Raw genomic sequence first — 12731 nt, forward strand, 5'->3', positions numbered from 1 at the left:
AGACCCACACATGTTTGCCCTCCGTTCTAGATTTCGCGATCATATCATCAACGTAAACCTCGATTTCCCTGTGCATCATGTCATGGAACAAGGCTACCATGGCTCTTTGATATGTCACTCCTGCATTCTTCAATCCAAACGGCATCACTTTATAACAAAACGTCCCCCATAACGTAATGAACGTAGTCTTTCTCATGTCCTCGGGATGCATCTTTATCTGATTATGCCCAGAAAAACCATCCATGAAGGAAAACAATGAAAAGCCCGCAGTATTGTTTACCAATGTGTCGATGTGGGGCAATGGGAAGTTATCCTTTGGACTAGCCTTGTTCAAATCCCGATAATCCACGCACATTCGTACTTTTCCATATTTCTTTGAAACTGGTACGATGTTAGCCACCCACTCAGAATACTTGACTTCTTGCAGAAATTCGGCATCAAACTGCTTTTGGACTTCCTCTTTTATCTTCAACATGATATCAGACATCATTTTTCTGAGCTTTTGCTGTACTAGCTTGCAATCTTCTCTTATAGGGAGATGATGGACTACAATGTCGGTACTCAACCCCGGCATATCCTGGTATGACCACGCAAACACGTCCTTGAACTCTCGGTGTAATTCGATGAGGTCTTGTCTTGTTTTTGCAAAGATATCTGATCCGATCTTCACCTCTTTACCCTCCTCTAAGCTCACAATTTCTATTGATTCCTTGTGAGGTAGGATTTGTTTCTCAGCCCTTTCTACCATCTTCAACAAGTCAGGAGACAAACCACAGTCTTCGTTGTCTTCAAAATCATGCGATCCCTCTAAACACATGTTTCGTTCAAAAGGAGACTCTAAATTTGTAAGAGTGACATTCGCATCATTGATATCGTGGGACCTGTTATAGGTATGAAAAACAATATGAATTCAGGAATTTGTTTGGTGCAATATGGTCATGAATGAAATGCAAGTGTAGTTTAAGAGAAACTTAAAATAATTGTTCTTATGGAAAGAAAGATTTGCTCCAAAAATGACTGCAAACATGAACTTTATTAAGATAACAATTTTCTGGACATGAGCCTATTTCACAAAGGAATCCTTATCACTTCTAGGCTAAAAAGCAATAAGGGTGTTCTGGAAATTACTCTGAGGGAATCCTAAAAACTACAGGTATTTCCTCTGCAGTCCAGTTGTTTAGCTCCCTTTCCGACTCGTAAGGACGAATATCTGGCGAAGTTCTTCCTAGTGTCGCTTCTTCATACACGGCATGAATACTCCCTAGCTCCGTGTTAATACTTCTGACCCCTAGCATTCCTTGATAGACAAATCCCCCCGATACAAAAGTCTTAGATAGGTGAGAAAAGGTCATGGGTTCCCATTCAACTTCATCCCCTGTCAAACGAGCCCTTCTCCTCATTTGTTTCTTCTCTCGCTCCATCCTCATTTGCTTAAAATCTGGCTTATAACTTAAGCCAAAACGGTCCTGCTTGTCTTTCAACATTGGAGCCTCAACTCGGCCCTGAAGATACTTCCTCAATCCTCTTCTCGACAAAGCTCCCTTTCCAAGTGTCAATTGCAGACCCATCCCTGTGGTCCTTGATATTCTCGGCATCGGGATCTTGTTCCCCTCACGGATGAATGTTGCATTTACAAACTCCAAGGAAAGGAAAGAGCATTCGATTGCATCATCGCTCGTTTCTAGATAAGGCGCATCGTTGGTTACAGATGCAATGATATCTTTTTCAGCATCTATCGTCACAACCCTGCCTTCAGACACCAGCTTCAGTTTTTGATGTAACGATGACGTTACCGCACCTGCTGAATGAATCCATGGCCTTCCTAATAGGCAACTGTAAGAAGGCTTGATGTCCATAACTAAGAAGTCCACCTCATAAATAGTTGGGCCAATTAACAAGGGAATGTCAATTCTTCCCATGACCCTCCTCTCAGTACCATCGAATGCTCGAACCACGTTCTGACACGACTTCATATACGAACTATCCACAGGTAGCCTGTTGAGCGTGGATAGGGGCAATACATTTAATGCCGATCCATTGTCTACTAGAACCCCCGGTAATATGCACCCTTTACACCTTGCAGTGATGTGTAAAGCTCTAGTAGATCCCATACCCCCAGGTGGTATTTCGTCATCGCTGAAAGAAATGATGTTATCCGCGCTTATATTGCCGACGAGTCGATCCAACTTGTTAATAGAGATATCGTCGGCCACATAAGTTTCATTTAGCACCTTCAGTAGTGCATTTCGATGTCCCTCCGAGTTCAGGAGTAAAGCTAGCACAGATATGCGGGCTGGTTGTTTGTGCAGCTGTTCCACAACGCTATACTCGCTATGTTTTATGAATTTCAAGAACTCTCTAGCTTCCTCCTCTTTGATTGGTTCATTGACCAAGAATTCAGGTTCAACCACATTCTTCTTCTTTTCAACTGAAGTTTCTTCTCTTATTGGCTCTACTCGAGCCTTCACCTGTTCGTCATGCCCTTCTTCATCATGGTCCACTTTATTAATTGTGTCCTCCTTCCCTGGGATTGTCACATTACAATTGTAATTCCAAGGAACCCTCCTGTTATCCTTGTAAGTAAACACGGTTGGTTTTTGAATGATAACCTTTGGTGCTACTCGCGCTCCAGCCTCACTATTCTTAGGTCGTGAGATGATGACCACAAGATGGTTAGCCTTTGGAACTCCCAATGCCAACTCCGACGTACATACATGATTCTCCCTTTGAACTCCCTCACAAAATTCCATCTCCTTATTATCCATCATACCCTGTACCACGGCTCTGAACTCCGTACACTCTTGGATTTCATGCCCCATTTCACAGTGGAACTCACAGTAGTTCCTCCTCTTCTCACAGCTTTCTTCTGAAGCAATTAGCCCCCTTTTCACCATCTCTTTCCAGACCCATCTCAAAAAAGTCTTCACGTCCGCAATGTCTGCCTTAATTTTTCCGTCCTCGCCCATCATATTTATTCCACTGTCAGTATGGTTTGGTAGTGGATTTTCTGCCTTGGTGGCTTCATCAAATTTAACAACACCCATACCAATGATCCTTTCAACCAACTTCTTGAAGGCCGTACAGTTTTCTATGGAATGCCCCGTGATTCCCGCATGATAGTCGCACTGTGCATTTGCGTTGTACCATTTGGGGTACGGGGGCTGTAAGGGCTTCAGATAGAAAGGGGAAACTACATGTGCGTCATATAAGTTTCGGTATAATTCCCTGTACGACATAGGAATTGGTGTGAATTGAGGCCTCTCCGTATTTCGCCTTGTACCGGCCTCTTGTCTCGACGAGCTTTGCTGATTGGCAGCCACCTTTCCTGGCCGACTCACTGTTACTGACTTCGAGTAACCCTTATTGTACATGCTCGCATTTTTCACCTCGTTTTCCTTCCTCTTCGAAGTTGATATTCTGTTACTCTCTCCAGCATCGATTTTCCCACTCCTGATGGCGTTCTCAATCATCTCGCCATTCATGACTATGTCAGGAAAGCTTTTTGTGGCACTTCCTAACATATGTGTTATGAACGGTGCCTTCAGGGTGTTAATGAACAACATGGTCATTTCCTTTTCCAGGAGCGATGGCTGAACTTGGACTGCAACCTCCCTCCATCTCTGCGCGTACTGCCTAAAGCTTTCGCTCGGCTTCTTCTCCATGTTCTGAAGGGTGATTCTATCAGGAGCCATGTCTGTCACATGACTATATTGTTTCATGAATGCTTGCGCCAAGTCCCTCCATGAACCAATCGTGGCACGACTCAACTGATTGTACCACTTGGATGCTGCCCCTGCAAGGCTGTCTTGGAAGCAATGTATTAATAGCTGGTCATTATTAACGTATCCAGCCATTCGCCTGCAGAACATGGTGATATGAGCCTCTGGGCAAGTCGTCCCATTGTACTTCTCGAATTCAGGCATCTTAAACTTATGAGGGAGAACTAGATCTGGCACTAAACTCAGCTCTTTTACGTCAATGCCTCGATAACCTTCAGTGACTTCCATCGCCTTGAACTTCTCCTCGAGCCACTTGCATCTTTCCTCTAACTGTCTCGGAAACTCCTCCTTCACTTTTTCCTTCTCAACCACTTCATCAAAGTCAGGAATGGCAGAGTTAATAGGATTATTTTCGGGATTAAAACCCGGCCCAGTTTGGAGGTTCGAAACACCAGCTCGAAATTGCTGAGGCATGATGGTGACAGTAGATTTGCGCGGGTATTCAGCTTGAGCTCGCTCATGTGGAGGGGTGAAACCTGGAGGATAGAAAAGTTCATCATCATTTCCCTCATCAACATCTGCCATGGGGCCTTTCCTTTGTCACCTCCCTTAGTTATCAGTCGGGTTAACTTTGCCACTATATCCTCTTGAGATTCCCGCATCTTCTCAGACATCTCTTGTTTCATCTTGTCTAACCACTCCTGCATTTGTAGCTGAAGCCGGTCTTGCATCTCCTTCTGATACTGTTCGAGCTTTTCTAATCTCTGATCCATAACCTTTATCTTTGCTCGAGTGCCGTATCGGTGTTGGATTGGTTGGTTGGTTTCCAGGTTAACTGAGCAATAATTTTAATTAATTAGGATCAATTAAAGGTTTTAAATGCATATGATGCGATGCATGAGACGAATGCAAGAAAGGCGTTAATTATGATTCAATTCCACTTGGAAAACTTTATTAGAAAACAAATCTCTTTACATAGAATAGACTACAAATACGACTTCTCCCTAATACTTAAGACCTTGATTTTTTGAAGCAACGAGGCTAACTCCCGTCCCCGGTCTGACTTCAATTCATACTTTACGCTCAACGTGTCAACTTGTACTGCCAAAGTTTGTAAGTGATCAGCTACTTCTCAAATCTGAACCAAGGCTTGTCCCATAACACGATCCCTGCTTCTGACCTGATTCTGGAGATAGTGAAGCTGTTCGCTTTGATGATATTTGTTTGCCTCCAAATACTCAATCCTGGCCTCACCGTTCTGTAATGCCACCTCTAGTTCTTCTATAGTTTTCTTCATTTTCTCGATTCTGCTTAAACTTGCTTGCAGTTCCACCACTGAATTACGATTTCGGTATTGATGAACAATCTTCTCTAGTTCGGCCACTCTAGCCCTTAGTTTATCCCTTTCATCTTAATTTTCTAACAAACTCTTCTCAAGTGATCTATTTTGCATCTGGGCTTCTTGGAATCTTTCTTCCCATCTACCAGCCTTGGTTTTTTCTTCTTGAACCTCTTGATGCCACTGCTCTGAGGTTTTTCCCAACCCAGCAGTTCTTACTGACAAACGTAGTCTCTTATAATCCGTCTTCAAGCTGTTTAGATCTTCCTCGACTTTGCGCTTCCCTTTTCTCAGGCCTTCGGTTTCCTACTTTTGAACATCTATGTCCAACTTTAAATTCACATTTTCTTCCCCCATTTGCTCTATTTTCTTCTCTAATTCTGTATTCCTTCTTTCGAGGTCTTACTTTATGATTTCCAGCTCAGAAGGGACGACGCGCAAATGCTCCTCTATCGACTGACTATTTTTTGAACTTGGCCCAGGAATGTTGTCATTAATCCTCCTAACACGCCATTCGTTATATTCAGAAGTTGTCATTGGACCCATGGCTAATCTCTTCATTCGGCGAGTCTGATTCCACGCATTGGCCATCTCGCGAGCCTTCCTTTTGTAGCCATCATCCTTATATGAGAATCCACACTCAGATAGTCCTTGAGTGGCAGGCACAAACTGTCTTGACCGGTATTGTCTTAATACTAGCAATGGGGCATAACCAACAGCTCCCCAAATCCCGAGCAATGGAACCCAATCAAAATCCCCACACCAATATAGGATATCATCTGGAAGCAACCACGGAGCTCTCCACTCGACGTTCTCCTCTTGCAGATTCTGAAAGATTGCCATCCATTTCTCCTCTGTAATATCATCTCTCCTGAACGTAGCCACTATCTCTTTCAACGGTGAATAACTTTCAGAGAAGACCTGATATGAAACCTTATCAACCTTCCAAAAGTGGCTATGGAACCACCCAAGTAATAGCTGCGCACATCCAATAAATCTGCCTTCTCCCGTTCTTCGACATACATTTAATGACCAAAAGGTTTTTGCCAAAATCACCAGAACTGGCGTAACTCCCTTATCAAGTCGATCAAATAAATCAGTGACCGCCTCATCAATATGTCCCAAAATCTTAGGAAACACAATTAGGCCATATATACTCAAAGCAAAGACGTCTACTTTCTTCCACACATCTAGGTGTGCTAAAATGAGGTCCCTCAAACTTTTCCAGGGAATACACCTACTATCCCCTTTTTGCTTAATCCGAGCCGCTACCCACTGCTCACTCATCCCTGTTATATTTATCAGCTTCTTCAAGAAAGTCGGTACATTTACCGCTTTCGAATAAATTCTATCTACCTGAACCTTCGAACACCGAAGTAAAGCTGTGTACTCCTCTATCGTAGTCACCAAATCAACCTTCCCGAATGTGAAGCAACTGTAGGCCGGATTCCAAAACTAAGCAAGAGCTCGAAACAGACGCTTGTCTACCTTCATGTCAAGTAAATAAGGCAAATCCCCATAATTCAAATAGAATAACTGCCTAACCTCATTATCCCATTGATCTCAAATCTCCTTCAACTTCTGCAAGTTGTTCTGAGCTACGCTAACACGAGTGAAGTCCTATAACTCTGATATGTATCCCACGGCCAAACTATCACCTTTTTCATGTTGTTTCTTCTCAGACCAAGCCCGGACAGCCGTATTGTCTTCCACTCTATCAAGAAACCCATTTCCCATGATAAACTTTCTATATGGCAACCGAATATGAACCAACGCCTTTATAATGAAATGTCATGCAATTATGATGTCATGCAATCAAAACAAAATAACCCAAGTCAGTATTACATATAAAGATATAATCCAACATAAAATAACAAGAACACTTATTTAGGAATCTACTAGGGTTCGGTATAGTTCTACCTAGGGCAAGTCCCTAAAGCTCACTATATGAGGTTTAGTTTCTAGAGTAAGGGTACCCGAACCAGCAGATTCCTCGATCTTCACCCATTATAGGCTCATATGGATCGAGTTCAGTTTAGGGGGACACATTTCCCTATGGCTGCACGGAGATGAAAATCTCACGAAGACATAGGTACGGATGTATCCCGGAAGCGGTCCACTACCCTGCACGAAGGTGAAAACCTCACGAAGGACTAGTTTCTCGCTCCCACTTAAGGGTAAAATGCAAAATGCAAATGCAAAGTTACCAACATACCATGATAAAACATCAATGAGTGCAAAGGGAACTCATGAATTTTTAAAAAACTATTGATTTTCGACACAAAGACAAATATGATCAGTTTATTGCTCGACTCTCTATGTGTCCCCAGCGGAGTCGCCAAGCTGTTGAAACCGTTTTTTTTGAAAACAAAAAAAATTTTAGTTGTCGTCTTAAAAAACAAAAACTAGAGTCGCCGTGTGATCGGCCTACCTTAAAAATAGTTTTGGTCTGCGAAATTTGAGAAAACAGGTTCGGGAGTCAGTTACGCACGAGGAAGGATTAGCACCATCGTAACGCCCAAAATTGGTACCAAATTGATTTTTTTTAATGCCTTGGTGTCGAAAATTTGAAAAGATTTTAAAAGGAAACTTTTATTTCATGAATGGATTAAAATAAAAAGACATTTGTATTTCAAAGAAATAAAACACCACACCCAGTGAGTTAGGGCACAATGTTTTTAAATCCTCAAAATACCCGAATATTGCCTTTTGCTTTTGAAAATTCTTATTTCGAGAAGAAAATGTCATGACCAGTAAGTTAGGACCCAACATTTTGAATTCCCGAGAATAAGTTTTTATTTAAAATTTGAACTTATTGCAAAACAAATACTTGGCTTTCTAAACTCATCGAAAAATAATCGCGATCCAGTAAGTTAGGACACGATCTTTCACGAGAATCATGAATGCCAAACATTTTGGAGTTTATAGAATAGGATCATTTAAACACTTTGTGAAAATAAAAAAAATATTTGAAAAAAATGCTAAAAAGGGTTAAGGCATAACATAAAACAAATGCTCTAGGTTAAGACAAATATGAATAAATATTTACAAGTATATATGCAGGTACACTATACACGTACATTTGCAAACGAAAAAAAAAGGAATGAAATACATCAGATAAAAACAAATAGAAATACATGCATAAAAAATATAAAAATATGCATATGTATTTATTTACAAAAAATGTATAAGTATATATGTAAAATATAAGGTATATAAAAGTTAAAAAATATAGAAAAACGTATAGATAAAAGATATGCATATGTACATATAAAATAGAAATATACAAATATACGTATTTACAGAAAAAAAAATAATTTGAAAACAAAAGTATGTATATAAAAAGAATGTTTGTATGTACAAAAATATATATATTTAAAATCTTTTAAAAATATATGTATATATATTATCTAAAACATGCGTGTATATGTATAGTAATAATAATAATAATAATAATAATAATGATAATATTTAAAAATAAAAAAAATAAGAAAAATAGCTAAAATGGACCAAATTGAACTTAAAAACAAAAAAATGGGCGAATTTTGAATAAAATTTTAAAATAAAAGGGTCCACTTGAACACGCGCGTAACAACGGATGACCAAAAGGGAAATTATCCCGTCCTTCCAAAACGCTGCGCAGCAAGGGGCCAAATTGAAATAAAAATAAAATGTGCGGCCCAATTTCTAAAAAAACAAAACAAGTTTAATTGAAATGCGCTGCAAACAGGAGGGGCCAATTGCGTAAATAGCCCATGTGACGTCAGAGCGCGCGGATCCTCCCCTTCGGGTCGGGTCACCGCGCGGGTTACACTAGGGCGAAACGACGTCGTTTTGAACGTTATTTAAAACAAAATTTTTCCCTTCAAAAGTCATTTGAAACCGAATGAAAGAAAAAAATAAAATAAAAAAGACAGTGGTGCTCTGCTAGGGTTTAATTCCCTAGCATCCTCGTGCTACCCCTCGGCCCATGCCGGCGCTCCGATTGCGACGGATATGGCGACGGTCCGGCGTCTTCGACGAAAAGGGTAAGATCTCTCCTTTTTCTTTGTTATTTTAAACAAAAATGATGATGAAAATAAAAAAAAAAGAAAAATTTCGAAAATAAAATAAAATAAACGCTGTAAAATAAAATGCAAAAATCACCATTGAAAAACAAGTTTAATCTGTATTTCTTTTAATTTCTCTGTGTATTTCTCCGTTCATACCCCCATCCCTATTTTACAGATTTAATGGCCTTTTATAGGCCGAAAAGGAAAAAAAACTAAAATAAATAAATCATATATTTTGCTTGTTTTTCTCCTCCGGACTCTTTGAGTCCGTATTCGTAGGTGAAAGTGGAGCAAACGGCGCGTGTGGGGTGGTCGATTCCGTGACGTGCGGCGCTTGGGAACTGCTGGAGGCGTTGGGCGCGGCGTGAGGCTGCTGGGTGCATTCGGGGCTTGCTGCGGCACTCCTTAGGGCTTAGGGTTTTTTTTCTGTTTAATTTTGCTTTGGGCCAGGGTTATTTTGGGTTATTGGGTTGTTTTACTATTTGTAAGGCCTGGACCATTTGGGCCGATTACAATAATTAATCATCAATTATATTTAAAATTAATCTAGTTATAAAATATTAAAAGAAACTTCTCGTCAATCCCTACATCTTGTGTCTAAAAACTCGGAGTGGTTGAAATTTAATTAGAGCTTCTCAAATGGCTAAAGTTCAAATCCATCTTTTCATTAGTCTCTCTTCCTTTTCTTAAGCACCGATTGGTTTTATGGCTTCCTACACAAAATAGTAACGATACTTCTCAAATAGTTGAGCGGTCAAGAATGGTTAGTCAATCCATCTAATCCTGGCTTTCATTCCCTCTAAATTTTATATTTTTCTTTGGAGGGAATGAAGAGCGGGTTGAAGCGGTGGTGGGGATATAAAATGAAAAATTAGCTACTAAGGACTCCTACTTCTCTTCTATTTGTTCATACTCATTTTTTAAAGAATATTTTAATGTTCAAATATTTCTATAAAAAAAAATAAAATGCAGTTTCTAAATAGTTGGAAAATCGCAAAAAATCCATAACAAACTGCGTTTGCCGGGAGTCAAACCCGGGTCTATTGCTTGGAAGGCAATTATCCTAACCGTTGGACTAAAAAAGCTGGACGAAATATTATTTAAGATTTATACTTATGAAGTTTAATTTTGCAACTCTTCCTCCATTCTCTCCACACCCCACCTTAAACTTCTTTCGATTTCTTTTTTCCTATTCCTGTCATTACAACACTCACACAGCAAAAAGAAGAAAGGATTTTGTGATTCCATCAAACTCAAAGTTCATCCATAGTCAATCCTAGTCAATCCTGAGCCATCTTCAACTACTGAAATATATTATTTTCAGTTACAAACTCAACAGCCAAAGCCCTTTCCTGAATCATAAAGACCCTATCATCCATAGTCAATCCTAGTCTAACTTTGTGATCTGCTCATACCTCTTTAACATTGTCACCGTTATGCTTTCTAAATGTACAACTAAGGAGTCCTTTGCCACTTCACATGCCACCGCTTACTGAAAAAGATTGGTTTGGTCTCTTTATATGGAATGGAGCAGTCTTGAGTTGAATTGTTTTGGTTTGATCCCTCTTAAGCAGGTGAGAGGAAATGCACAACTGCCATACCAGAACCTCTGAATGAGAAACATTTAGACTGATATTTGGTATATGGGCAGAAGTGACGGCTGATGTTGGTATGGGACAATCAAAGGCGAATATGGGATTTTTCAGAAACTACTAAACAATCTGAATGTTTTGCTAGGATCAGGGATATTATGGAGATATTATGGATCTTCATGATTGCCTAATTAATTCCCTGAAACCATACAAGAGACATGAAATGCAGTTTCTCATTCTCAGTAGTTGAAAAACAAAGTTAAAACGAGAGAGAAACTGCGTTTGCCAGAGTCGTACCCGGGTCTATTACTCGGAAGGCAATTATCCTAACCGTTGGACTACAAGCACTTTTGGACTTTAAATGGTAGGGTCTATTTAAATTAAGCTCAAACAAGGAAATGTTACCTCTTTTTATCCTTGTCATCCAGCACTATGAATCACAATTCAGTTGGTTTGAACCAAATTTATGCTGCTCTCATCCTATTGCCTTGACGCTTCATCTTTCCAACTAGTTATCTGCCTGATAATAAAACAAAGGTGCTTTAGGACTGCCCCTATACTGTACATTCAGATTCAAGACTGGACTTTGAAAGATAAAAGGACAATTCTTGCTTCTTTAAAGTTGATTTAAAATACCCTTTCTATTTATCTTACTAAAAATCTCAATTCCTTCATCAACAAGCAAGAATGCTACAATTGAATGATATTCTCAGGAAGCAGAATTTCCTTCATTTTCGAAACCATTTTACATAGAAACTTGCAGAACTAACAGATCATTAAAATAATTGAAATCAGCAGCTCAAGGTGAAGAAATGTTTACCAAAGTCAAGCTTTTCGGACTCATTAAATTTATCATCTTGTGCCTTTAGTAGTTTCATCTGGACTTATTGAGTCAACACATCCATGGCCTGATTAACCAAACTATCAACGTAGGATAGACTTTAGTTCAACAAAACCTCACCTTACAACGTGGATCTAATGCCATTGAGACCAACAGCAACAAATTAGTTCCCCAATATTTATCAAATCTTTCCTTTATTTTGAAGGCCATGGACTGAAGATGCAGCTCTGAACTCTTGGTCCATTCTTCCAAAGCCAGTAAGATGGAACAAACTTACTTGAAGTACAAACTAGAAGTAACTTACAAGTGTTATAGAATACCTCTAGAAACTTGACCAAAATTCGTGCATTATTCCTATCATCAGTAGTGGGAGCCCCATCATCAAGATCTTCTAGAAATTCAGGATCATCCTCTTGCAGCATCTCAAATGCCCTCTGAAAGTTCAGTGCAGACTTGAGCATAAAGTATGTTGAACCCCATCTCGTTTAAATATCTAAACGAATACAACTCTTGGAAGTACTTCGTTCCTTCATAATACACCTTTTGAACTTTTCAGCACCACTTGTAGAGCTCCAAACATACATCATTGCATCACGTATTCAAGCCACTGATGTCTGCATCTCATCTAAACAATCTCTCACAATTAAGTTCAAGATATTAGCCCAGCATCTAATATAAAAAACTCACCACCCAAAACAAGGTAATTCTGCTTATGAAATTTATCTTTCAAATATTTACTTATATTAAACAAGAATTTAGGGTGACTTGGTAAATCATTAAAAAATTTCAACATTTAATATTTTAAATGTGTTTGATAATCATTTTAATTTTTTATTTAATATAAATTTTTTAATAAAAAAATGTTGAATAAGATAAATACTTATCATTCAATGCAAAAAATAATAAGTTGATTTTATTTTATTAAAATTAAAATAAATTATCTTTTTTGTTATAAATTTTTCATCTAAAACTATTGAAAATAATATAAAATATTATATTAATAAGATTAACATTAAAAATAAATAATCTTTTAAAAATCAATATTTACTTTTACTAAACAACATAATTATATTAAATACTTATATTTACTGATTTACCAAACAGTTTTCTAATGTAAATTTAGTACTTATAAAATTTTGCAGTAAAAATTGAGTACCTAATTTTTCAACACTTAAATTTTCAACTTAT

At 38.7% G+C, this 12731-nt stretch overlaps 1 protein-coding gene across 1 annotated transcript; it reads right to left on the reverse strand.

Moving 5' to 3' along the window:
- Positions 1-4851: 4851 nt before the first annotated feature.
- LOC121215393 (uncharacterized) lies at positions 4852-6608 on the reverse strand. Its single transcript, XM_041089854.1, has 4 exons — positions 6604-6608; positions 5566-6493; positions 5148-5364; positions 4852-5054 (listed from the first exon to the last, which is right to left on the reverse strand). Exons 1-4 carry the CDS (start codon positions 6606-6608, stop codon positions 4852-4854), a joined length of 1353 nt encoding a protein of 450 aa, XP_040945788.1.
- Between the last annotated feature and the right edge of the window lie 6123 nt (positions 6609-12731).

The sequence above is a fragment of the Gossypium hirsutum genome, chromosome D03 (genome assembly GCF_007990345.1).
Source record: "Gossypium hirsutum isolate 1008001.06 chromosome D03, Gossypium_hirsutum_v2.1, whole genome shotgun sequence".
Classification (NCBI taxonomy): Eukaryota; Viridiplantae; Streptophyta; class Magnoliopsida; order Malvales; family Malvaceae; genus Gossypium; species Gossypium hirsutum.